The following is a 24,711-nucleotide window of genomic DNA, read 5'->3' as shown; positions in this document are numbered from 1 at the left end:
TAAAGTGTTTTCCTGGCTCACCTAAAACCAATTCAGATCTCTTATCTGTTGTTGAAGATCTTGTGAGACTAATTTTGTGAGTTGCTTGCTGATCGTGCCGTACCAGTTCTGTCCATATCCACCCGCCGGGGTCTGCTCCTTAGTTGGGCATCATCACAGATCACTTCTAATTAACACAGGCTTCTTGTAAAGAAATCACCACAAAAGTAAACCTGCTTCCTCGTCCAATTAATAGAATTAAGGATATTACCGCTATTAACGACTGTACAAAAGCGGAAATAAATCAACGGCCAAAGAAAAAGAAGTCGATAAGCGTAATGTACATGACAGAGGATTGATTGACAGGGGCTAACCAAGGCTACGACTTCCCTGACGGATTGGATCAAAATTTCTTTTAGCTTCTTTTTCTCCGCTTTCTGAGTCAATAAACAGGGTAACGCCGGCCCCCTAACCCACAGCCTATCGCACGCCGGGACGGCCTTATTTAGATATGTCGGCTATTGACATTGCGCAGCCAATCCGTGCCCGATATTCTAATTATACACAGTCAAATAATCTGCTCACGGGTATTGTTATAATCTTTCGAGGACGATCAAAATTCCTACTAGGCCTCAATCTGTTATAGAGAAAATCATCGGTTGTGAATCTAAGTTGAATAAGGTTTGTGACTTGGCAAAAAGGACATTTCAAACCTGGCGCTACCAAGTATGGAAGGACGGAAGTCGTTTAGCATCGATGCACTGTTATCAAAGACAACGTCGGGTAAGACCTCTAGCCCGGTGCCTCCATCACCCCCTTGCAGCTCACCCAGACCCTCATCCTCGGGGTCAAGTCATATGGGTACACACACGCCCGAGTCTAGCGTGTCACCCCCAGGGCCGGGGATGTCCCCCAACACAAGCTTCGTCCCCAGACCTGGACTTTTGAACATCCAACATCCGGCCATGCTACAACCCACCAGCCTCGGACTACCCGGCATGTTCTCTACCCACCCGCTGTATTCGTATCCCGGTCAGAACCCCGGGCACCCCCAGATACCCATGCTCCCAGGGAGCGCCTTCCACACCCCTGCGGAACAGGCGTTCAAGTTAGCACAACTACAGGGCATCAACTACGCCGAGTGGTTGGCTCGATCTGGCATGTACATGCCCAGAGTTGTCGACTATCCAGGAAGTTGTAAGTGTTATTATTGTTTTTATTATTATAATTTAATATTTTGTATCTGGAATATTTAAAAACAATAGTATACTACTGAACCGAACTCAGCCTATGTGTAATATATTTTTTGTATATTTGAAAAAAAAGGTATATGAAACCAAAATGTCTTTTCAAATACGCTCTCCAATGAAACTGACGTGTCAGGTAGATCTATAGACATTGTGTATGGTTTCATTACAACAGTTTATGACTAAGAGCATCATCTGCTGTGCTCTGTTACCTCCAGCAATTATCACGTTTTACTTTCTGTTTGTAACGCTCATGCGAATTATATGCTGGTTCGTATTTTACAATATTTAAGCAAGAGTGTTGATATACACAGAAACAAAAGGTGACTGTCAGTTAACGTGTGCTTATACGGTCATTAGGGTTGGATCCTGAAACAGCATATAAATAAATCAGGGTTATTATAGATTATAATTATTATATTGTCGACAGGTAAACAGTTAAAAAGTAACTTTCTCTACAATACACATGTATCTATCAGCGTTAGAAAACATTGGGATTCCCTTTCAAAGTTAATGTAAAAGCTGATTTATCTTAAAGAGGTAATGTCATTGTGTTCATATTAAAGTCCTTGTCCGATGCAGCAGGTATTGTATCAGCATTTTGAAAATAAACTTAAGAATCCGCTATGAAATACTGTAGATAAAACCTAATTCTAGTCCACCATTCATATTGACGCTTCTTTCTCGAAAAATAATTTAATACACACTTTCCCGTGATAGTTGGAATTATGCAATCCATTCTACTTTAACAGATATTTCGTATGATTATAAATCTGTTTTTGTCGCTTGAATTTCCTGAAAGTTAGCCAGAGGATAAATCTGAAATGTCAAAACAAGGTAACGTTGGAAACCATCAACAGCAGGGGAGCAATTCCGAGAGTGTTTTTATTTGTGCAGAAGCTCCGCTGTATTAACGGAATAGAAAAGGATTCAAAACAATCCTTGAATCCCTTTTCTATAATCTTACTCAAAGCCATGATGCACTGATGCATTTTTCTTGTAACAGTTAATTCATTTGAAGGTAATACCGAGTTATACTTTGTCGAGACTTTAAGACAGTGTGCGGAAATATTGTAACTTCCACTTGGCTATTACACGAAGAATCAAATAAAAGTGTCTGCAGATGCCATTATGAAATACATGTAAAGGTTTTAAACATGCTCTTATGAAATAAACTACTCAACGGATGTTGTTATCATACATTTTTTAACAGATGCTATTCACTTTATAGCTGTCGCTATGATGTAATCATTAGATTTATCAATAATGAAGTTTTATTGAAATGACAAAATAACGTTAACACATTTCCTCTCCCTGTGATTTTATGAAGTAACAAATACCAAGTATAAAATATTCTTTAATACACTGAAACATTTTGATCAAATAAATCAACAATAATTTCGTTGAAGAAACACAATATTTAACGGCTCCAAATTTTATTGCTTAATTTTCCTTCAATGTGCACTGGATAAAATTATTATTGCATGTTAAGTGAGCAATATGAACTGTTATTCGTTATCTTACATAATTCAGATGGCAGGATTAGGTTGAATATAGGGTCATTAAACCCACCTGTTCCACACCCCACCCATGCTTTCATATCTAACACATGGGATGGGATAGTTAAACAGCTTAGTAAACAAAACACACAGGGTAAATACACCTTCATATATCACACAGCTGTAGTGAGAGAACGCAATTCCATAAAATATTGATGATACCCTTAAAATGTGTTGAAATTATAGTGTGGTCGTAAAACGATTTAACATTGTGTCATTGTGTCCAGACACTTGGGAGAGGTGTGTTCGGTGTATTTATAACCTGAGCACGCGGGTTATGACACGGGACTTAGTCTTCCTCCTTCCAGAAACCAACAGGTTGACATGTTTCAGTTTGTTAATTCCATCTGCCATAGCATGCTATTTCTACAGTATAGCATGATAAGGTAGTCTGTAACAACCCAGAACTGGAATAACCAAGCGCTATATGGGAAGAAACAGTTGCTCACAAACAAACTTTATAATCAGTTTTAATGATTTTTCTGTAACCTCTGTAGGTATACAAATTAACTGCATGTTAATAACCTTGGGGTCATAATCAGGATACTGTACCTACAGCCAGGCATCGTCAGTTGGGGGGATAAATCAAACAGTCAAACAGTTACAAAAGTAACGTTTACTTAAAGATCATGTTTTTTTTTATATTTTGTCACATTAAAATTTCATTAAATATTTCAACCCGCTAGACAAGCAGTCGGAGATGGCAATCAGATGACGATAAAATCAAGTCCTGGTGTACATAAGTATATAGTTATGTAGGCTAATTAGATAGTGTGAAAAACATGGTGACAAAAGAAGAGCACTCACGTCATCGCGTTCGTTACACTTTGCATACACAATATTCTATCGATTTTCAACTTCTTTCAGATCAATGAATATATTCCCAGTTTGTTTAATTTCATCACGATGGAAATGTGATAATTAGAGTGTCTGTGTATTCATAATAATGTCACCGTACAACGGTAGTGTTTAATAAACTATCGTGTCAACTGTACAATACTAATGTGTTGTGCAAGACATGTTAGGTGTCTCATGCACTGTAAACACATGCATACGCATCTCCACCAATTGAATTCTCCCTCGAAAGACACGCTATTGGCTGAGCAGAGATATTGTATGTAATTCAAAACTTCTTAATTTGAAAGTGGACTTTATGTTGTGTTGCACAATTCTGCTTCTGCAGTGCATTACCGAATGCAAACATGTGTTTTGTCGTGGTAGGTGTTAATTAGAAGAGACACAGTGCATATTTGTAAATCAAGGCTTAATCCGGTTTTAATCGGTAAATGTTTGAACCCATATCTCATCTCAGTTCAAGTGAACAGCGACGTCAGTGACTGATGGTGAGAAGATGCAGGGATTGTTTGGACTTCTTCTCCCTCTCCCCCTCACAAACACAGACAGACACATGGTATATATCACGTTATAACGCATATGACACATTCTCCAAATTATTCAAAACTTACTGAAACAACTGGTCACGATAAAATGAGCACGTCACTGAATATTTAAATAATTGTTATGAACCCATGCAAGGAACATTCTTTTTTCTGTGTATTAGTTATTTACTTGTAGAAAGAAGCTTTTTGGTTTGTATATTTGTTTAGTTCAAAAGACTGATTGACGCCCTCTTCCCATATTCAGTGAAACATAACAAGGGTGAACGAACGATTTCCTATAGGACAATGACGCTGTAGAACACCAAAGCAAAACAGCTTGAAGTACACGTACCGATGTAAAGAGTAGTCGTACATTGTGCTGAGACGTGAAAATAGTATATCAATCATACAAGCAAGTATTATACAGTTCAGTGTTTTCATGTAGATTTGACAACGTTAACAAATTACAATTTGGAAACTATTATATGCTTTCTACTCCACTACTGGAGTGAGGTTTTGAAACCTGAAACACAATAGACCACATATGTGTCTCTCCGAAATAGACATATGCTCATTTTCTGGTGCCTTGACTGGTTTTCATTACTGGTGTGCCAATGAAGGATCCCAACTTATATCGATCTTCGATTTGTGTAAAGCAGTTTGTTGTTATCGTGTTTCCCCTGTTTACCAAGGAAAAGGCGTACCTTGCGAACGTTGGATGGGTCGCTGAATTACATTTACTTAAAAACCATGATCATCAACAAAAGCCTCATACATGTGTGATGGTGTTAAAACGTAATCTACTGTTATATGTGATCTTGGGAATATTGCTTCAATATTTTTTGTTAAACGTGCTACAAAAGTATACAAACTAGTAAAAACTGAGCTCAATTTTTCGGTTAATATTTCTTTGATAAAACTGTAATGAGTTATAAGTAATCAAACTCATATGTCCAGTTACAAGGTATGTATAAAGAAAAATACGAAAATAGCATTTCAGCCGACTCAAAACACAAAATTAGGTTAGTGTAATTAATACATTAAATTGATTGTGCGAAACTCCGGCACAATCGAATAGAGGACATTATTTAACTAAATAGGAAAGAAATATACGGTGGCTATGTGAAGCTGGGAAATTAATATTTGCTGATATATGCAAATTTAGTTCAATTAATTCCCATATAGTCCGTTCTGTGTTGAACCTTTAACTAAATATTCAACCATTAACCCTCTGTTGTATTACGACATAAGTTCCTCAGAGACTTTGCTTTATATGTTTGTTACTTTGAAAAAAGAAATAATACTATATAACTTTAAGGAAGATCTTGGCACGGCAGATACATTGTACGCTTTGGCTGATCGAATTTTCCTGCTGTAGTCGATGTTGCTGACATTTTCCTCTCCGTATACATATACATTTACATAGATGTGTTTCTTGATTCACACTATCATTTAGATGTAAAATATGACATCTGTCGTGTGGATTTAACATATTGATCAATGAACTAGAAAAATCGATAACTTGTGTGTTAACATTACAATAGAACCGTTGTACTGTACACTTGAAACAGACACACATTCATTCACACGCGAACTAAGCAGTTGGCGGGAACGTATAAAAGTAAACGAATGGTAAGGAAACGGAAATGACACTTGTATCGACTGAACATTAAATAATGAATGTGGGACTTTGGACACTGTATACAAATGTGGATACTACGATTATTACTAACATACAAATAAGAATCTAAATATATACAAATATACATATATACATGTATTTATTATGATTATATATTCACTCTATATGTATACATCCTCTCTATTTATTCTCTATGTATGTATGTATGTATGTATGTATGTATGTATGTATGTATGTATGTATGTATGTATGTATGTATGTATGTATGTATGTATGTATGTATGTATGTATGTATGTATGTATGTATGTACAATGGGGTGTGTGTATGTATGTATGTATGTATGTATGTATGTGTGTGTGTATGTGTGTGTGTGTGTGTGTGTGTGTGTGTGTGTGTGTGTGTGTGTTGTCTTGTGTGTATTGAATGCATTTGCTGGCTGTGCGTGCGTGCATGCATTTACAGCACGTGTGCATTGCCATGTGTGTGTGAATGTTTCAACCTATCAGCAGTGGTACCACAGCGGTCTTTGTACAACTGACCGTCACTGAAGTGCTGGAGGAAAGGGGGGGGGGGTACATCAGCGTTTATTCAGAAGTTGTCTGAGTCAATCCTATAGGTGTAGATTCACGACGTCACTATGCCCCATACACAAATTATCTCAATAATTTGATGCCAGCTAAATACATTGGTCTCCTCTTAAGCAACACCGTAATCCCTATTCAAAGGTTTAAGGAACTCATTTTAATTCCTCCATAAATGGGGAATGCTTGACAACACTCTTTATCGACTTGTGATAAATTGTTGACCTATGTTCGCAAATCAATTCTGATGCATAGAATTTTAATCAAGAAATAATTTGTCGCGCCGTGTTATCGTTGAGTTGTCGACGTCGTGTCGAATTAAAGTCGACAGTAACCTGTTTTCCACATGTCACAGGCTGCTCTCCACGTTTCACCCAAACCAGTACATGTACGTACAAACTATCTACGTAATAATGAAAAATTGTATGTCAAATTATTTTAAGTACTCCTCTCATCTATCATTCAAACAGCCTTAGCTTGTGTTTAATATTAATTCATAACATCTGAACGGGGGAAAATATTCAAGTGATAAATAACAGTGTATTACGAACAGTGTAAATGTTTTCTTCATTGATAGTAAAGATTCACATCTTTAAAGATAATCAGATTAAATTTTCTTAAACATTTTACAAAAATGTTTTCTATTGTCACGATATGATTCCATATGAAGAATAGCAAGAATAGTTCAAATGCTTAAAATATCAACAATATTACCAATATAAGAAATATTAACAATAATTAAAATATTTAGAAAATGAAGAATTTTAAAATTATTACATTAAGAAGAGACATGAATGTTCTTTGTGGTAATTCTATCTGGTGCATTATTATCTACAAATACCTATCACAAAGTTGGAGGCATAAATGTAAACACTTCTTCTCCAACAAGTATTTGACTAGCCAGTGGTCGTTGTATGATGGTTGTGTAACTAACAGTGGCGAACATTACCAGACGGCTTAGTTAACAACTGAAGGAGGTACTTCACACCTGTCCCCGACGTTATCAACCTCCGCGGTCCCCAGGTATGGAACAGGTATGTCATAAAGCAATTATCCCAACACTAAGCTCCTCTGAGCCTGTCTTTAGATAATGGTGTAAGCGTCTCAGCGACAAATTCTTATTATGTCAGAAAAGATCTGTCCTATCGCGATATGCTTGGGGGGCAAATCTCCTTGAAATTGTCCTATCTGTTTTAGATAAAGTTTTAATTCCTGGTTAAAAACATCAATACGGTGATATAGATGCTCACAGCTTCTGAGGATTAGCTGTAACGGAGGAGGGGGGACTGCGTTAGCAGATTCGGCTGACAACTTTAATTATGTACACTCGTAGGGAGCGGAAACAGAAGGACTTGTTAAAAGAACAGTGTTAACACGTGTGTTACCATAGCAACGCTATGATCAATCGAAATGCATCCAAATTTGTTAGAGCTTCTATTGGGCTTTCCGGATTTATCTATTGAGTTCGGTGGGCGGTACGTTTGATGTTAAAGATGAACCCCTTGAGATGGCAAGGGCTGGGGAGCTAGGAATGTGATTTACAGTAACCGTGTGAAATACGTGACTGAACAGACACAGAGCGGGGAAATTATGAACAAATGTGGCGATAATATGGATGACATATTTGGTGATTTTGACAGCATAGGAAGTTTGAATTGGCCTCTCTATGATAGCAGTTTATTTACAACCTCCCCTCTGTGGGATTGACCTCGCTGTTGTCATTTCGCCAACCTTATACTATGTAAATAACAACAAATGAGGCTTTTAAAATGAAAGTTTGCTACACCGTGTTTACAGAGGTTTATAGTTGGTGGTGCGAGTTTATATTTTATGACACTTTGTAAATATATATCGGTTTCACCTTCTTACGTGTTATATATGTACCAACAGAAAGTACATAACTTAGATACAATGTGTGTATAGGTAAGTACCTCTAGATTACAAACGCCACACAAATCACGTTTTCCCATCTACCGCTGCTTTCAGAATGTATTAAGTGATACATTTATAAATTCGAAAAACAGAGAAGAGATTTTTTGTCCCCAGTACACTGCATACACTGACTGCAGATTGGCATTTGTAAAATAGTTTTCTTTTACATTTAGAGAAAACTTTATTAGAGTTATTGATACAAACAGCTACTATAGCTTGCTCCGTACACGTGTAATGAATTACCATTCTGTGTACTTTTGTACATTCTTCGTCTTGAACACTTCCAAAGACAATACGTACATACATACGTATAGAAAAATCAGATACTTATTGTTATGGGTCTTTTCATATACTGTGAAAACGTTTGACAGCAGTCGCGTGGTATATACGATCTACTGCAACCAACAGAACTGTGATGCTAATAATGTTGAAAGGACTAAAATTGATAAAATCACACAAATTGTTCTTACATATTAGTCAACCACGAAGAATACTGACTAGGTAAAACAATCTATCTTTCAGGCAGCTTATTTCCATTGGTAGATCATGTCAGAAAGGCTGCTACGTGTGCTTGCAGCCATGGTATAAGTGACGTCCCCGAAGCTTCGACAAGAAATTTCTGTAGTCTGATTATATCCTGCAAAATAACTTGTCAGGCATGTTTTGATATGTTAGCATTACAAATATACAAATGTGACAAGGTGAACAGGCAGAAAGTTCGATCTTTCCTGCAAAATATTAGATTAATATACAACCTACACACTACAAATGGTCAGTCTGGATTTTATGGTCAGCTGACTTGCTGCAATGTTCTTACTTGGTCTTGCTCTAAGCAGGATATAATTTGTACCTGAGTTTGCACCACTTAGAGAAGTACCATGCTCCGCCAGTAGGCAGTCCCAGCCCATGAAAGTCACCCTTGTGTCTGCGAAGGTTGCTGATGCATCAGTTTAGTTACAGTTTAACATCCGCCTACCTAATAACATTTGTTTCACACCAAATACGAACAATGCATTTCTTTTCTAATGTTAACACGTTATTGCCAAAAAAAAAAGAAAAAGAAAAAAGTGACATACATACGTTGCTCTTTCCAATACCTCACTTTATAACATCTTGAGTACTCATCACATATAAACGGATTTAAATTCGTGCTGTGTGTGACTGTGTGTGTGTGTGTGTGTGTGTGTGAGAGAGAGAGAGAGAGAGAGAGAGAAAGTGTGCCTGTGTGCGAGCGCGCGTGCGCGTGTGTGTCTGTGTGTAACGAATTGTCGAATAATGTCCCTTAAAAATATCCTCACTGAACGAATAGGTTTATTACAGTGATTGAGCAGGATGCATTCTTAGGTGCAAACATGATACACATATCTACACACTCATTGCCTGTGATGAAGAAATAAATCTATTTAGTATTTTTTTATTTTTTAGAAAATTCTTTAATATTATTCATATTCATACTAACATTGAAGGGTATTGTACAACCGTCAGATTGGCTTTAGGTGTTTGTTTAATACTTCATGACATGACGGTAGATAAATTAGCAGAAGCTCGTTGTTCAACGGGGACATATCGTCACCGACCCTATAACGGGTGGATGATCTACCCGGTGCTCGATATGGCAATGTTCACACGTGCATAATCCAATAACCTACGTATCAACCATTATCTCACTGGAATTAATCTGAAGACAAAATGATTAATTCTTCTTAATAATGTGGTGAAACAGATAGTTATCTGAGCACAGCAATACACAGCCCGACATGAACGCGAGTCAGTTATATGGCCAGCTGTACAGTGGGAATTGCGTGTCAGGTGCTGCCCCCTGCTGGTGTAATGCGTTACTGGGCTCATTACACCTGGGGCAGAGCACGCGACCGCAGGTACAAGAAATATGTCCAGGCGAGAACACTTTGATGTTCCGTGAACTGTGAGAGGCAAGATGGTCGCTACAAGCTGCGGGTCGAACCCAGCTCCTTACATTACACCGTCGCCAGGGTCAGGCAGTATACACCCGGCCGGCCAGCTAACTAACCACGTGGGGAAACTGTTTTATGTTCACTGTAATTGAAAATTGAAAAAGATCGAATCGGGAATCGAATCGGGCCCTTTCACTTCAGATACCCGACTGCCACAGATCCGGTACCCCTTAAAAATATTTTAAAAAATAAAATAAAAGAGAAGGGCCGAGTCCATAGAGACTAAGGGAGAGGTAGCAGAGGGATCTGATTTAAATGCTGAGTCGTCCTGAGCATAAGGTTTCAAGCAAAAATACATCATCAAAATAAATTCGAGTGAATAGAACATAACCATATAAATGACCCCGAAGTGATCTCCCTTGAAACTAAGCCACTGTCGTAACGTCATTTCAGCTGTGCTCTCATAGTTTCTGAGATTACACACCCTTAGTTCCAATAAAAGTATTTTTAAGACGGATCGGAAATAAATATCCCTGGTTATACGACCTTGCGAGCAATGTGTATGACACACGCCTCCATGTTGAGCTGCGGGTCGGTATTCGGGCAGGGCACGCATGGTTGTGTAGGCTGGGGTGCATTAGTCGGACTAAGACAGGACTGCGATTGATGGCAGCTAGCATGATGCACGCGTAGCTCGTGCTTTGGCGGACGTAGATAAACAGTCGAGGAGAAGCCAAGCTGTGATTTGTTCAAATTGGAGCACCGGAGTCGCGAGAACAAACACAGACATGACATCCAACTAAGTGAGATATTTGCAAATGAAAAATTAGCCATTTTAGTCATTTTTGGTTTGTCATCCAACGTCATGTTCGCGTGTTTAGTCGGAGGCGCTAGCTTTGAGAGATTGGAAAAATGGTAGGGGATGGTAGTTGCTGGTATGTCTGATGGAATCGACAAACAAAAGCGTCTGGAAATAACCTTGTAATTGCAAGGGACCAGAGATTAATGCATCCACATTCAGATTTTCGTGGACAGCGTTTTTCTTTGTGAAATGCATTTATATGTGCATCTCACAGGTTGTGGGCATTAACTGGTGCAGATTGCAAGGCCTAATCCTAAGGTATCTGGTTGAAAAATAGGTTTCAGTTAATATCTCAGTTCAATCCAGGATTATTGTAATCGAACTGGCGGTGAAAAGGGGAAACAGTGGAAGAATGCATTAATCTGAATTAATGTTAGGATAAAAAACAAAACAAACGATACACGCTATAGCCTAGTGAAGGAGCTATAAAAAAACTACCAAGAGAAACCGGCAGATGGTAAACATACCATGTGAACAAAGGACATGTATGTATGCTGTGAGAATCATTAAGTAATTATTCCAGATTAGCACAGTGTATTCACAAATAACTCTCTTTCAGCCTTGACCACTGAATACATTAATGAACATTGCACACTGTGAACACATATGGTCAAATATAGGAAATGGTGTTTAAATGTTAAAGTAGCTATTGACCATGTACCTGTCAAAGTCCCTTCAACGTGTAAAAACTTTGACACATTCCAACACATTCCATCTTGCTGTACAGTTGTTGCTGTCCTTTCGTGTTGTTCCTGTCATTTGTGATAACAGGCTAAGCAACCAAATCTTATAGTGTTTCCGTGTATGAGCAGACAATATTTCAACTAATATATTTCCCAGTATATTTTTGTACCGTGTTGTCGTTCGTCAAAGTGAACACTCATGGATATGTTTAAACTAAATAAACCGTTGTTTAAAGTGTCTGATTGTTACATCCCTCTGTGCCGTTGTTTAAAGTGTCTGATTGTTACATCCCTCTGTGCCGTTGTTTAAAGTGTCTGATTGTTACATCCCTCTGTGCCGTTGTTTAAAGTGTCTGATTGTTACATCCCTCTGTGCCGTTGTTTAAAGTGTCTGATTGTTACATCCCTCTGTGCCGTTGTTTAAAGTGTCTGATTGTTACATCCCTCTGTGCCGTTGTTTAAAGTGTCTGATTGTTACATCCCTCTGTGAGGGGCTGATTGGGTTATGTTTATTGATAGATTGATTGCTAATGTTCAGTATTGGGGAGATATGCTTCCATATGATCCTGGAGATATATTGAAACTAATTTAAGAATTTAAGCAATGTTTGATATTCATTTACTATCAGGTTAAATATGTTCAGTGTGTTCGTCGTTGTAAAACAGTTTAGTTACCATAATGTAATGTAATGTAATGTAATGTAATGTAATGTAATGTAATGTAATGTAATGTAATGTGGACACATGTTCAATTGCTCCACTGTGCTTAGTTACATTCTGGGTAATTGATTACTTATGGTCATGCTAGAATAATACATCTTTTCACAAAAAAAAATAATACTTTATCTAAATTTTAATAAAACGTTAAATCGTATATGCCGTTATGTGATGAGCCAGTAAATAATATGTTAGTTATCTGTTAGTTATCACAGTGACAATGTGTTCCTTTGTCCGCTAAAAATTATACTTTGCGTATTACAGTTTGCTCCACCTTGAACTTTTTCAAGTGACTGGTCCACATCTTGAGGTGTATCGTCGCTGTATTGTAAATTGTAATCTATTTAATATACTAACTGTTCTCTATAATAATGTACAATATTTAATTGTTCAGTAATGTATTGAACTTATTTTAAAATAAGTAATGTATCATGGAAATATATGTTACATTTGATAATAAAAGGATAATTACTGATCATACATAATGACGAGCAATCACGTATTTTATAATAACGTGACACAAAACATTAAATTCTAATGCATATTTTGAACTTTTAATGAAAATGCTTTTCCCAGTACCTTGTACACATTCCATATTTTACCAGACACCATACCTATTACTATATATGATAACCAGTGAAATATTTGCTGAATGCGTCAATGTTAATTCCTTAACACATACATGTTTCTTAGAGTAATTCCACGTGGTATCACATTCTGCAATATTAAGTCCATTTTTAGATACAAACTGTGTTTTTCTTTACAAAACTTTCAAAAGTGTTTTACTACTGCATATATTACATAAAATGGGGAAAATGAATAAATCCCATTGTATTGAACACTAACATTCCAACTACAAGATTACCTCGTCAGAATACAATCATGTCGATGTTATTAACACCTTTTCCCTACACACCAAAGACTCCAATGACAAAAGATGAGCAAGTTTATTTTCATCATACTTCTAGACAGTCCACCTTAACTAGACGCTCGTGCCATTGACACAAAGTGTAAGCAGCAGTAAAGTAGTATATTTTATTTAGAAAGACGAACTATTTTCCTGAATGAATCTGACTTATCGCCTGTTTTAATGATTGTAGCAGTCTGACAGTCTCCCTCCCAACACCATCAAGGCTCGCCACCTCCACAAGCTATCTTTGAATATTCTTAAATCGAGTCGTCATTATCACCATAACGCCTTATTCGCCTCCAGACATATTGTGCATGAAGGGTCCCTACAACTGTACCTTGTTCTGCACAGTGAATATTTTGAAAACAGTTTAATTCCTAATCTCTTCCTCTTTGACCCGAGAGCATTCATTTGCGAATATTTATATGCCTCGTGTGGTTAGGCTGCTATAGCCGGGCATACGTCCCCTTTGGATGGGGGAAGCTGTCGGTGCTGGGATTGGTCCCTGGGAGTAGTGAGAGTCGGGAGACGGCCGTCGCTGGGGCCGGGGACAGTGGAGTAATTGACCAGGGAAGCTGATTAGCCTTGTATGCCACACTGGCAGCTGCGAAGGCCTCATCTCATTCCAGTATGTCAACAGTTTTAATCATCATCCCGAGATTAAAGCTGCATTTTTCGATGAAAAAGATCGCAATTTGCTAATTTAATTTTCAATTTCGCTGCTATTAGGCAAAGCGGAGTGTGATTCCCCGCTACATTTACTGTCGATTTGTATTCACCCGCTCTGAGCCCGAGTGCCCGGCTAGATTAATACGATTACCATGTGAATAGATAGAGAGCGTGGTGCCGGCTACTCTATCAAATAAATGGCCGAGTGAATGGCTCATGGTTCTGGTTTGAAAGCGTACAAGAGAACATTTGTCTGGTGCTCTTTCCTCAGCCTTGATGAGTGGAATTAAAGAATTGGCAGGGCCCCTCGTGGCCAAATTTCACTGATCTTGCAAATTAAAACCCTTCCATGATTACCTGCTGGGCATTCACATATCATCCTCCAAGCCAAATTTGGCCCATTACAGCAATATGGCCTGGCGCGAGGTCCGCATCCAATTGCGACTCGCTTCTACTCCTATTGAAGATGTTCTATCAGCGCTCAATATACATTTCCACCTAATCCAATAGACATAGCTTTTGCCATCGACTGGCGTTTTCAATTTCTTCCTCTATTCAGTTTAGAGGGGAGGGCACAGGGAAGTGATCGCCAGAAACTCTAATAACAACATCTTTTAGCAGCAATCGATTTCCTTGTCCTATAATCGTTGGCCGTCAAACTCCCAACTTCCCCAAGCCGAAGCTGTAAATCGGTGATTTCTTATTAGTGTTCGGCGTTTAAAAGGCAACTTATTTAAAGGTTCGTCAATTGGGGTCCTGTCGACCGATAATTGAAGATTTGGCCAAACAAACACTTGTTTCTGGAATTGACCGCTATAGCAATTTCCCTGATTAGGGTGGTGCGCCTCGCTAGACCCCTCGCCCCGAGCTGCCTGGTTGGTATTGTCAGCAGAACATAATTGATTAAGGCGAGCCCTCTATCGCCACTTAAACACATAAGTAAATGAAGCTGGCAGCATGAATCAAACGAATATAGCTCTATTAAAGGCCATGGCGCAGGACACGGGATTGCAGCATTTCATTTAAATTGAAGTATTCGATAAATACAGGCGAATTAATATGGTATTTGACGGTTTGAGAGCCGCGCGAACTACGAACCGCCGTGTGGAAAATAAATACTGCCATTCATCAACAAAGCGGGTAATGGAGCGAAAAATTGCTCCAACTTGCGGAAAACAAGTCAAGGGAAAGTTAAACTAATAGACTATTTTCCTTGATGATTTGTATTCTTCTAAATGGCCGCGGCAATCTCATAATAAGATGTCTCCGCGTCGGAAATGATATCAAGTCATTAGACAGTATAAAGATATAACGTGATTAAATTACTCGCCAAGTTAGGCTGCTCTCTTGGGACTCTCTAGCAAGCTTCTCGGGAGCTAATTTTCCACTCCATTGAGAGATTTCTTTATATTGATGTTAAGGCGAAGGGTTTTTACAATGATTAAATGGAGCCGCGGACTTGGCGTTCACAATTCGCTGTGTGGCACGCTGCAGAGCAATGAATTAATCATAGCGATCTTCCAAGTGATATAAATCAGTGATAAGTGGCGGCAAATAATTGAGTAATAGTCACCGCGATTTGCTGATAAACCTAATTTGCCTCTGAGAAGAGGGAGGGGGTTAGAACAGCCGACGTCTAGGGATGCCGAGATTTGATTGGATATTTGCTTTGATCTCGCGAGATCTCTACCCCGTTAGGTGTCAGTAATGTCCAGTTAGAATTCTTCCCTTACTCCTCCCCCTGCCAATTACTCCCTGGCGCCCTTGTTGAGACTGGATTACTTTTATGAGAAAAGTTTTGTTTACTTTCACCAATAAATCGACTGAGATTAAACATAATACGACCATATGTCTTGGAAGTAAAGTGTAGGTTTGAGTTAGAGTCACGTGAGTCACAGTTTAAACTTGTCTGTACACACATTTCGCTCTACTTCTGACATACACTACAAGTTATGTTTGTGTGTATGGGTCTGGGCGCTGCCACCTCCATTTACTACTTGCTATTGAGACGCAACACTTGTGAATCGTAATCTATTGGCTTCATTGTCTTTGAGGTTTCATTGTCTGAGTCCACTAAAGTATTCAAGATAGGCAATAACGGTTGAAATGCTTCTAGCGTTTGTGTCAGCGCTGATGTATAGTGTACCCCGGGTCGTGGTAAACACATTTGGCACCTAGGTGTGTTGTGTACACTCGTATGGAAGCTAGTTAGATATGCTACGACACCGACTTAATATTACCGTTGTCAAGCAGCGGTTCATCTGCATGATCGACAACGACATCCTGTTCTGACCTGTACTACACAGAATAGCTCTATGTATATTTTCTGTATACTTATGTCCCTGGATAGCATCATTTCTGATGACATTTAATAACTGATAATGTATGCATAAGAACATCTAGGCAGAAGTCTGGCTCTAGAATACTATACAGTCCTGCAGGCTTTTCTATCAGTGTGTGTGTCTAAGGATCAGATGTTTGACAGGTTCTTTCTTTAGAAAAATCAGTTCAGTGTTATGTAAAAACACTTTTTAAAACGTAATTGTACTACAGGTTTCAGGTATTAATACAAATATAGAACTACAGGCCCTTCGTGACATCGATCGGCCATGGGTGTACGGGTAGATCCTACCACGAACACTCGCTTTGGAAAACTACACTTAGCTATATTCCATAAAAAAACACAAAAGTTCCAAAGACGTGAAATACTGAAAATGTCTTACTTATGTAAACATTTCCTGAAGACAGTTAGTGAATAAATAAGTGCTATCACCCTAACCGCTACAACAACTTGCTCACCACGTCAATGACAAAAATGTCCACTAAGTCTCAAATCCTTCACTATGTTCCACCTACATACACTCTAGTAACCCTCCCTCTAAGCTCTGCCATATCCTGTTAGGTTCCCCTGAACACAGGGCTTCATTGTCCTCCCAAGCATGGTGCACGCGCGGCGTCAGTGGCATGTGATCCCCCATCTGTACTGTCAACACCAGACACACGACATCGTAGTCCCCCGACGGTTTCCCTTCAGTTCCTCTCATTGCCAACACATCGCACCTATTGTTTTACGCTCAACACTTAACACCTCTCTTAACTTCTAACGTCTCTTGTTTAATGTCACTGGTCAATGACATGTTGGAACTTTAAGATGGACTCGACAGAAATTATTGTCCTCTGTGTAAGACTCACCGCCCTGGCTTGGACAGGCCTTCTTGAAGTTCATTTCCGCAGACTAAAAATCCAAACACAAACCTTAAATAATTATAAAAAATGGTACCATTTGTTGTAAAACTATTCCGTTGTAAAATCACCCAGATTTCTTTGTTTCAGCTTATTCATTTACACTATGAAATAGAGGAATTGTTAGTGTGTCAAACACTGTTTTAGAGAATGACCTGATATTCATATATGCTTTCAGGAACTTGCTAAAGAAACGACAATTTTAGCAAATATCAATCCGGGTAGAATGCTACTTCTTCTGCTACACTTGTATGTAGAAGTATTTACCTGCAATATAATATCCTAATGACAAACTATCTATATGTTTTGTTTTCTATTTTATTTGGAGAAGCCATTATACGTACCCTCGTATTTATAATAATATCCAGGTATGAAAATCAATATGTTCGGAATTTTAGAAATGGCATTCCTAGAAGAGTTTTTATATCAACATCGACTGCAATAACGTTGACTATATTTGTTACATTCCAATAGATATTTTTATATGAGGCTAATCACTCCTGACTGTCACCTTGCATGACAAACATCAAACCAATACCCACTCCAAACATACCACCACAACAGAAAAACATATTTCCTGAAGCATTCATGAACAGATATAAAGCCAGCCCTTCATTACCGAATATTCTAACTCCACCGCCGTTGTTGTATACGTCGTTGGGGGATTAATCAAGTCAATCAACTCTTCGAAGTTGTTGAACATGTTCTATTCTTGCTGATAAATCGAGTCAACTGCTACCGAGCCCCCCCCCCCCCCCTCCGTCTTCTGTTGTGGAATGCCTACCCGCATGAAGTATCTCCATTCAGTGGGATTAAGAGGCATCCTGTATTCGACTGCTCCAGCGTAACGAAAGCTTGATCTGATAGTAATCAGCTCCCTTGGTTATCGTCATGGGGGCCATATGAGTTTATTTCTATATCATACACGAAGTGGAAGTTTACGTGACAGTAACCTGAGGTACAACTGATTCCGTAACTAGGCAGATTACAAACAGGCTTTAAGAGGAAGTGGGTGTGATGCAATATTGCCAACAATGAAACTGGAATTATTTTATTTAAAACCAAAATGTTATTTTCATGTAGCAACAATATTTTAAGTGAGAAACATCATCATTATTTTGTTTAAAAATCAACCGGCATATAGGCGAGCAACTTAATCGATAATTAACTCTTGGCTACTGGGGGGGGGGGGGGGGGGTTATTTTATTATTTTACCCTGCATGGATTCATTCTGTGTCATCATATTTCATGTCTGCAGTTTTTGTATCTCGCCTTGGAATATTCTTGAGGGCTTAGAGCACACAGAAACAGGTGGCCGTAATTAATCTGCAGATTTTCTGCAGGTTCAACAATTTCATTCTAATATTGTTTGATAAGTTGATTCAGCTACGTTTTTTTTATTTTTAATTTCTAATATTTATACAAATTCCCAAACCTAGGTAAGTGAAATACCGTAGCTGGAACAGACAATGAATAATATTTACAATGCATCAGAGTCTACAAACATCTGATTTGTACACATCTCTATAATTAGTGTGTTATATTACATGCTGTCCTGTGTACTAATGTCATTTAGTGTTGTAAATATTAGAACCGTGTACTACCACTTTGTGAAATGTCTCTACAACATATTTGTATTCATTTTTATGGAAGCTACCATCAAAGACTGTTGAGTTTAATAATTTTTATATTGTAGTGTGCTTAGTTACTTCTATAAGTCTACGCTTGAGAATAACTATTCTCCACGTACAGGCACGAGAATTTGTAATGCATGCGGCCTCTTCCTGTTTTTATCTCTGTAAATGTACCTCATCACTAACCTCAGTGGCGATTTAAAAATTAGTGTATGACCAAGATATACGGGATATCGCGAAGGCAGACGCATAGGGTAAGATTTAGGTCTGCGTGACTTTTATGCAGCTCGTATGCTAACTGTACACAGTGATGCTCAAGATGTCAAATACTGGAGATTAATATTTAGTCAGTCGTCAAGAAGCTGGAATAATGCGTTAAACGATTAATCAAAATATAGAAACAAAGCCAACAGAACAGCCAGACCATATAATATAAGCATGACACGATATTGCCTTCGGATATTTATTGCCCTGAGAGACTGTCACCAGTCCTGGAATCCACATATATACTGTTACTACTATGACTGTTATCGCTGATATGGCTTAAAACTGAACATTATGTGAAAGGTTTTCTATCTTTGTCCGTCACACTGTAGATGTGTTTTATGTTTGACCGATATTCCCTGACAGTGTCTTCTCTGTTTTCCCAACATATTACTGTGAGTGTGTTCTATGTTTGACCGATGTATTTATTACGATATGTTCTGAGCTTGACCAACATATTGTGGAAGGTGTTTTCTGTGTTTCACAAACATGTTGTGGACGGTGTGTTCAATGTTTTCCCAAAATTGTGGACGGTGTGCTCTATGTTTGATCAACATGTTGTGGACGGTGTGTTCTATGTTTGACCAACATGTTGTGGAAGGTGTTTTCTGTGTTTCACAAACATGTTGTGGACGGTGTGTTCAATGTTTTACCAAAATTGTGGACGGTGTGCTCTATGTTTGACCAACATGTTGTGGAAGGTGTGTTCTATGTTTGACCAACATGTTGTGGACGATATGTTCTATGTCTGACCAACATGTTGTGGACGATGTGTTCTATGTTTGACCAACACGTTGTGAATGATGTGTTCTATGTTTGACCAACATGTTGTGGACGGTGTGTTCTATGTTTGAACGACAGTGTGTTATGATGCAGGTGGTGGCCAAGGAGGTCTGGGGAAGACACGGAGGCCGAGGACGGCGTTCACGTCGCAGCAGTTGCTGGAGTTGGAGAGACAGTTCAAGCTCAACAAGTACCTGTCTAGACCCAAGAGATTCGAGGTGGCGACCTCACTCATGCTTACAGAGACACAGGTGTGTATGCATCGTATATATACAAACACGCACCACTCCCTTCCTGTAACACTAAAACACAATTACAAAACATATCACTTCAAGCAATTAAATGAAACCACCAGGGCATAATCACAGCTTTTGTGTCAACATCATTACACGAGATTTCACCCTGTGCAGTCGGTTCCTTTTACGCCTAAGCGTTGTACAGGCAGGCGGAGGCGGTTCATGCCATGGAAGCCGAGTTGGCTCACCTCAGTTTTGAGGGTGATTATAGTGTCACATACTAAGTATTCATTGTAAAAACACATTCGAAAGAGATAAAATATGCTTAAGTACCAGCCAATTTCTGAGTTATGAATGAATCACTTTACAAGATAACAGTGTATACAACAGACATGAAAATATATGTATAAAATAGCAATGACACAGTTAATGTGTTAAATAAATAATTGTTAGAATTGAAAAAGATAAGTGCCTTCTAAAAACATATTTATATATGTTATATATAAATGACTGATAAAAACAGATTGAAAAATATGTCACACCCAAACCGTTTTAAAGAGAGGAATGTAGTCCCAGTTTTAAACAGCAGATAAATGCAAGTAACACAATAAGAAAATTAAAATGTGATATATATGTAAAATAATATAATTGGTGAGCCAGCGGCCATCCTTTAATAGTACAGACCATTACGAAACATTATTATTGAAATCTTTGGTTGCAATAAGCCTTGGATCGATAGAGAACTGAACGGTCTTCATTGGTATCCTATTCGCACTTCATGACAGAGAGAAAAATGCAGAATCAAAACACCGAAATGCCTCGTAGGAATCCCAACATATTAACCGATTAAAATGCATAAAATGGGATTTAATAACACATCTCTTTATTAAACATTCTTCTGTTTCCACCTACTGTCTTCCCCATGTACACAGCCCGAGTGACGGCCCAGAGACAACGGTCTGTCTGCGACCACACTGTAGTTAAATCACATTAAACATAATATTATTGGTTTTGTTGTCAATTTAAGTACGAAAGACTTTCTTATAATCATCTGATTTGCTTTTAATGCGTTTCTAAATCCTTCATCTCGCATATTACCGCATGATTCTCGCGACGGAAGCACGTGGATTTAAGTCTGTGTTCGGCCTAACCGAGAGCCATGGGTTAAACTACGAAGGTTGAATATACCATGAGAACACTACTGAGGACTTGATAACCCGTGTCATGTTATTGGTAATAATTGTGAATGCATATCTTACCGCAAGCCCGGTCGTCCTAACCTACAGACGGCACCTGTATCGCTGAGATGTAGGTGGGGAGAGGACGGAGTAAGGGGAGAGGCGTATTAAGGCCTGTGATTCCCTCCCTCATTTGTATTTAGTGACGAACAGGTCTATAGTCCTGTGGGTAGTGCTGCAGCCTATCCAACCCATGAGCCAGGTTCAGTTCCACGCATATCACTTATATTAACTATGCATGAAATGGTTCACTCATCAAAAACATCGCAAGTGTACCATTCTCAAAGTTTGTGTATGTGAATGCAATATTTTGAACTGATAGCTTTACTGTTTATGTCTCTGGTTTAATACCTATTAAGTGCTAATTCTGTGAAATCTTAATGCGCTATGTTGAAAGTATGGACTTAAAAAGAAATTTTTGGCACAGATGAGTGTCTTCTTTAGGTTCCTGTGCTAAAGGCAATCAAGCACCTCACTTGTAAATGTCATTTAATGGAATTTCAAGCGCACCTCACTGCCAACAAGTCAACATCCCTCAAAAGACTTTGACTAAGTTGGCAAACTTCTCATTGACTGGCGAGTCCCGATCAAACTGTATGTGTGTAGAAGCGTTTAGCTATGTGTATATGGCCTTTTAACTTTATACTGCCACAAGCAACTGGGCCAATTAGATCAACTTTAGTCGCCCACTGTCAAATTTGGCGGGAACAATGGGCCTTGGTGTTTGGCTGGAGAGGTCGAGCGCGGAGTCACGGAGGATAATAGAGATATAAGCGCGTGTAAATGATGCCCAGCTCCGTGGGTCGGGCGCCAGGGGGGGATACGGGAACAGGCACGTCTTGCAACAAGGGGAATTTACCCTGCAAACAAAGCCGGTACGAAGGCACACGAAATCGGAAACAATATCAACCATTGTTCTGAAGAGTATCAGAATCATTTGTTATCCTGTACTACTTCGGTTGCTTCCCTTTGATGGCCACGAAGGGCTTAGTTCCTGAAAATCAACTGGAAATGAGCTAGTTAACCGAAATGCCTGCTCTTTTAAGCACTGTTTGAAATCAGACGTATTACTGTTGTCTCTGTCGATCGGAACCCTAACTTGTTTTAAAGCGTATGTCACTGATGGCATGTTTTGAAAAAATGATTTCCAGTAAATATGCCATTGCATCATGAACGATGAAAAGAAAGATGACATTTGTTGGATTATGTTCAACATAATCTGCACATTTTAACAAACAAACCAATCTTTCTTCCTTTGTTCCTGATCTGAGACAATGGCTAGTCTGATTCAGGTTGAAGAGCGCGTGCGCACGAGAGAGGGTTAATATTTCCCTATCAACATAGCCACTGAACACTGTTGTCTATTTTGACGTTTTTTGCAAGTTTTCAAATTTGTTCGCCACAGGCACGAGTGTAAGAGGCCTGTCCAACAACGGTTAGCAAATACTGGGGGCCATTACCTTGATAATAGAGCGGCTGAAAGTCCTCGGAAAACAACAAATAGAGATACAAGTTTGCCAAAAACGACACCTCCCTACGCGTGGCACGAGCAGAACAATAGCAGCGTTGTGTTTCAGTCATCGTTTCGTATTTTTCTACATTATGAACAATATCCCTCAGAAATCAAGTCACAAACAATATTGTGGACAAACTAACACAAAGAGAGCTCCACTGGAATGACAGGTTGAAGTATTCACATTGTTACTTGGAGCTAGCGAAGCAGTTAGTCTGTGTGTGGCATGGCTCGCTACTGCAAGTATGTTTACACGGTGGGGAATCAGGGGGACGCACCGAGAAATTATTCACAAACCCATTGGTGAAACATTTTGATCCTGCTTACAAAATTATTTCGAGATCAAAAGAGTTCTCATGCAAATTGCAGGCGTTTCTAAACAGACTCAGAAAACGAGAAGAGAACGACAGGGTGATTGCGAAATGACGTGGCAGATCATAGGTGATTATGATAAGATTCACGGATTAAATTTTGATCAATTTTGACGATTTGGGAATGTTTGATGAGTTAAGCAAACAGACAGAGACGCTCTCGCGACACCAACCTGCGTGCCGCGATACGGATGCAATTGGAATGGTTAATTAAGTACAACATAACACTAGTGAGGAAATATTTACAATGCGCAAATTAATTTACTAATTGGTTATAGGCGTCTTCGCTCAATCAGATTTTTGCTCAATGGGCAATTAATTAGTGCTGCAGATCTGAGGAGGAATGGAGGTTCGCTGTAATACCCATCTCGCCGTGCCCTCACCGACGATCAAATTTCAATTAATGAAAACCCAGCCCTTATTGGAGTCGTTGCTCCATTGCTTGAATTAGGGGCAGTCAATTTCACCCGGTAAACAAATTATATCCTGTTCACAGAATCGTTTCCTTTTGGCACTTTGACGGATGTAAAACCTGAAAGAGCTTCATCATTCGGGGATGATTAGATGATGCTCTGTCTCCGCCATAGAGCTGCAGTCAAACTGGTAAATCTTCCTCCTAACAGACAAGGCGCCATGCTTTTGATAATGATGACTATTTCAGTTGTTTGAACGCGAATAATCATTCAGGTTATGAAGATCTCATAGAATGGAGATCATGTACATCATCACGGGGTTAATGATGTGTGAGGCAATAATGAATAGCTATTGTCTAGGACCAATAGTATCTGTCATAGATCGCCTGTCGAGCCACGTAGCCATATAACCAAAACTTTAAACCAATGCGTGCTTATTTTTGTATGGCTTTGAACAAAACATATATACATGTATATCACTCCCACGTGTACACATGTCCGAGTGTGTCATTTCTTCATGCAGACATGCACATCCGTTCTACATGCATACATTCTTTATATGGACAAGTATATCATGTCCACACTCAGATATGAAAATCATTTCCACATACAGACATGTATATCATTTCCACATACAGACATGCATGTGGAAATGATATGCATGTATGTATGTGGAAACGATATACATGTATACACACACGTGTCTCATGTCCACATACAGATATGTATATCATTTCCACATACAAATGTATATACATCTTTAATGGAGTCGAACAATACCGGATTCTTTCATATTACGATTTGAAGCTGTCACTCCCTTCGTTTCGTTTTGAAATGACAAATTAACTATGTATAGTACAATGAAGGAAACTATGTTTTGCCATACAAATTAACTATAGTACAATGAAGGAAACTATGTTTTGCCATACAAATTAACTATAGT

General features: G+C 38.8%; 1 protein-coding gene across 2 annotated transcripts in view; it reads left to right on the top strand.

Annotated features, from left to right (window-relative positions):
• Positions 1-576: 576 nt before the first annotated feature.
• The window catches only part of LOC137298845 (motor neuron and pancreas homeobox protein 1-like), a 28,586-nt gene continuing 4,451 nt past the window's right edge, over positions 577-24,711 (top strand). Inside the window, exons 1-2 of one of the 2 annotated variants that reach the window (XM_067831171.1) lie at positions 577-1,176; positions 20,091-20,248. In XM_067831171.1, coding sequence (XP_067687272.1) covers positions 708-1,176; positions 20,091-20,248 — 627 coding nt within the window. In that variant the 5' untranslated portion in view covers positions 577-707. Of the gene's footprint in view, positions 1,177-20,075; positions 20,249-24,711 lie in introns of both variants that reach the window. The other variant, XM_067831170.1, reaches the window with a different exon arrangement.

This window comes from Haliotis asinina, chromosome 10 (assembly GCF_037392515.1).
Source record: "Haliotis asinina isolate JCU_RB_2024 chromosome 10, JCU_Hal_asi_v2, whole genome shotgun sequence".
NCBI lineage: Eukaryota > Metazoa > Mollusca > Gastropoda > Lepetellida > Haliotidae > Haliotis > Haliotis asinina.
Note: the sequence above shows the minus strand (reverse complement) of the source record. Positions and strands in the feature narration are given on the sequence as shown.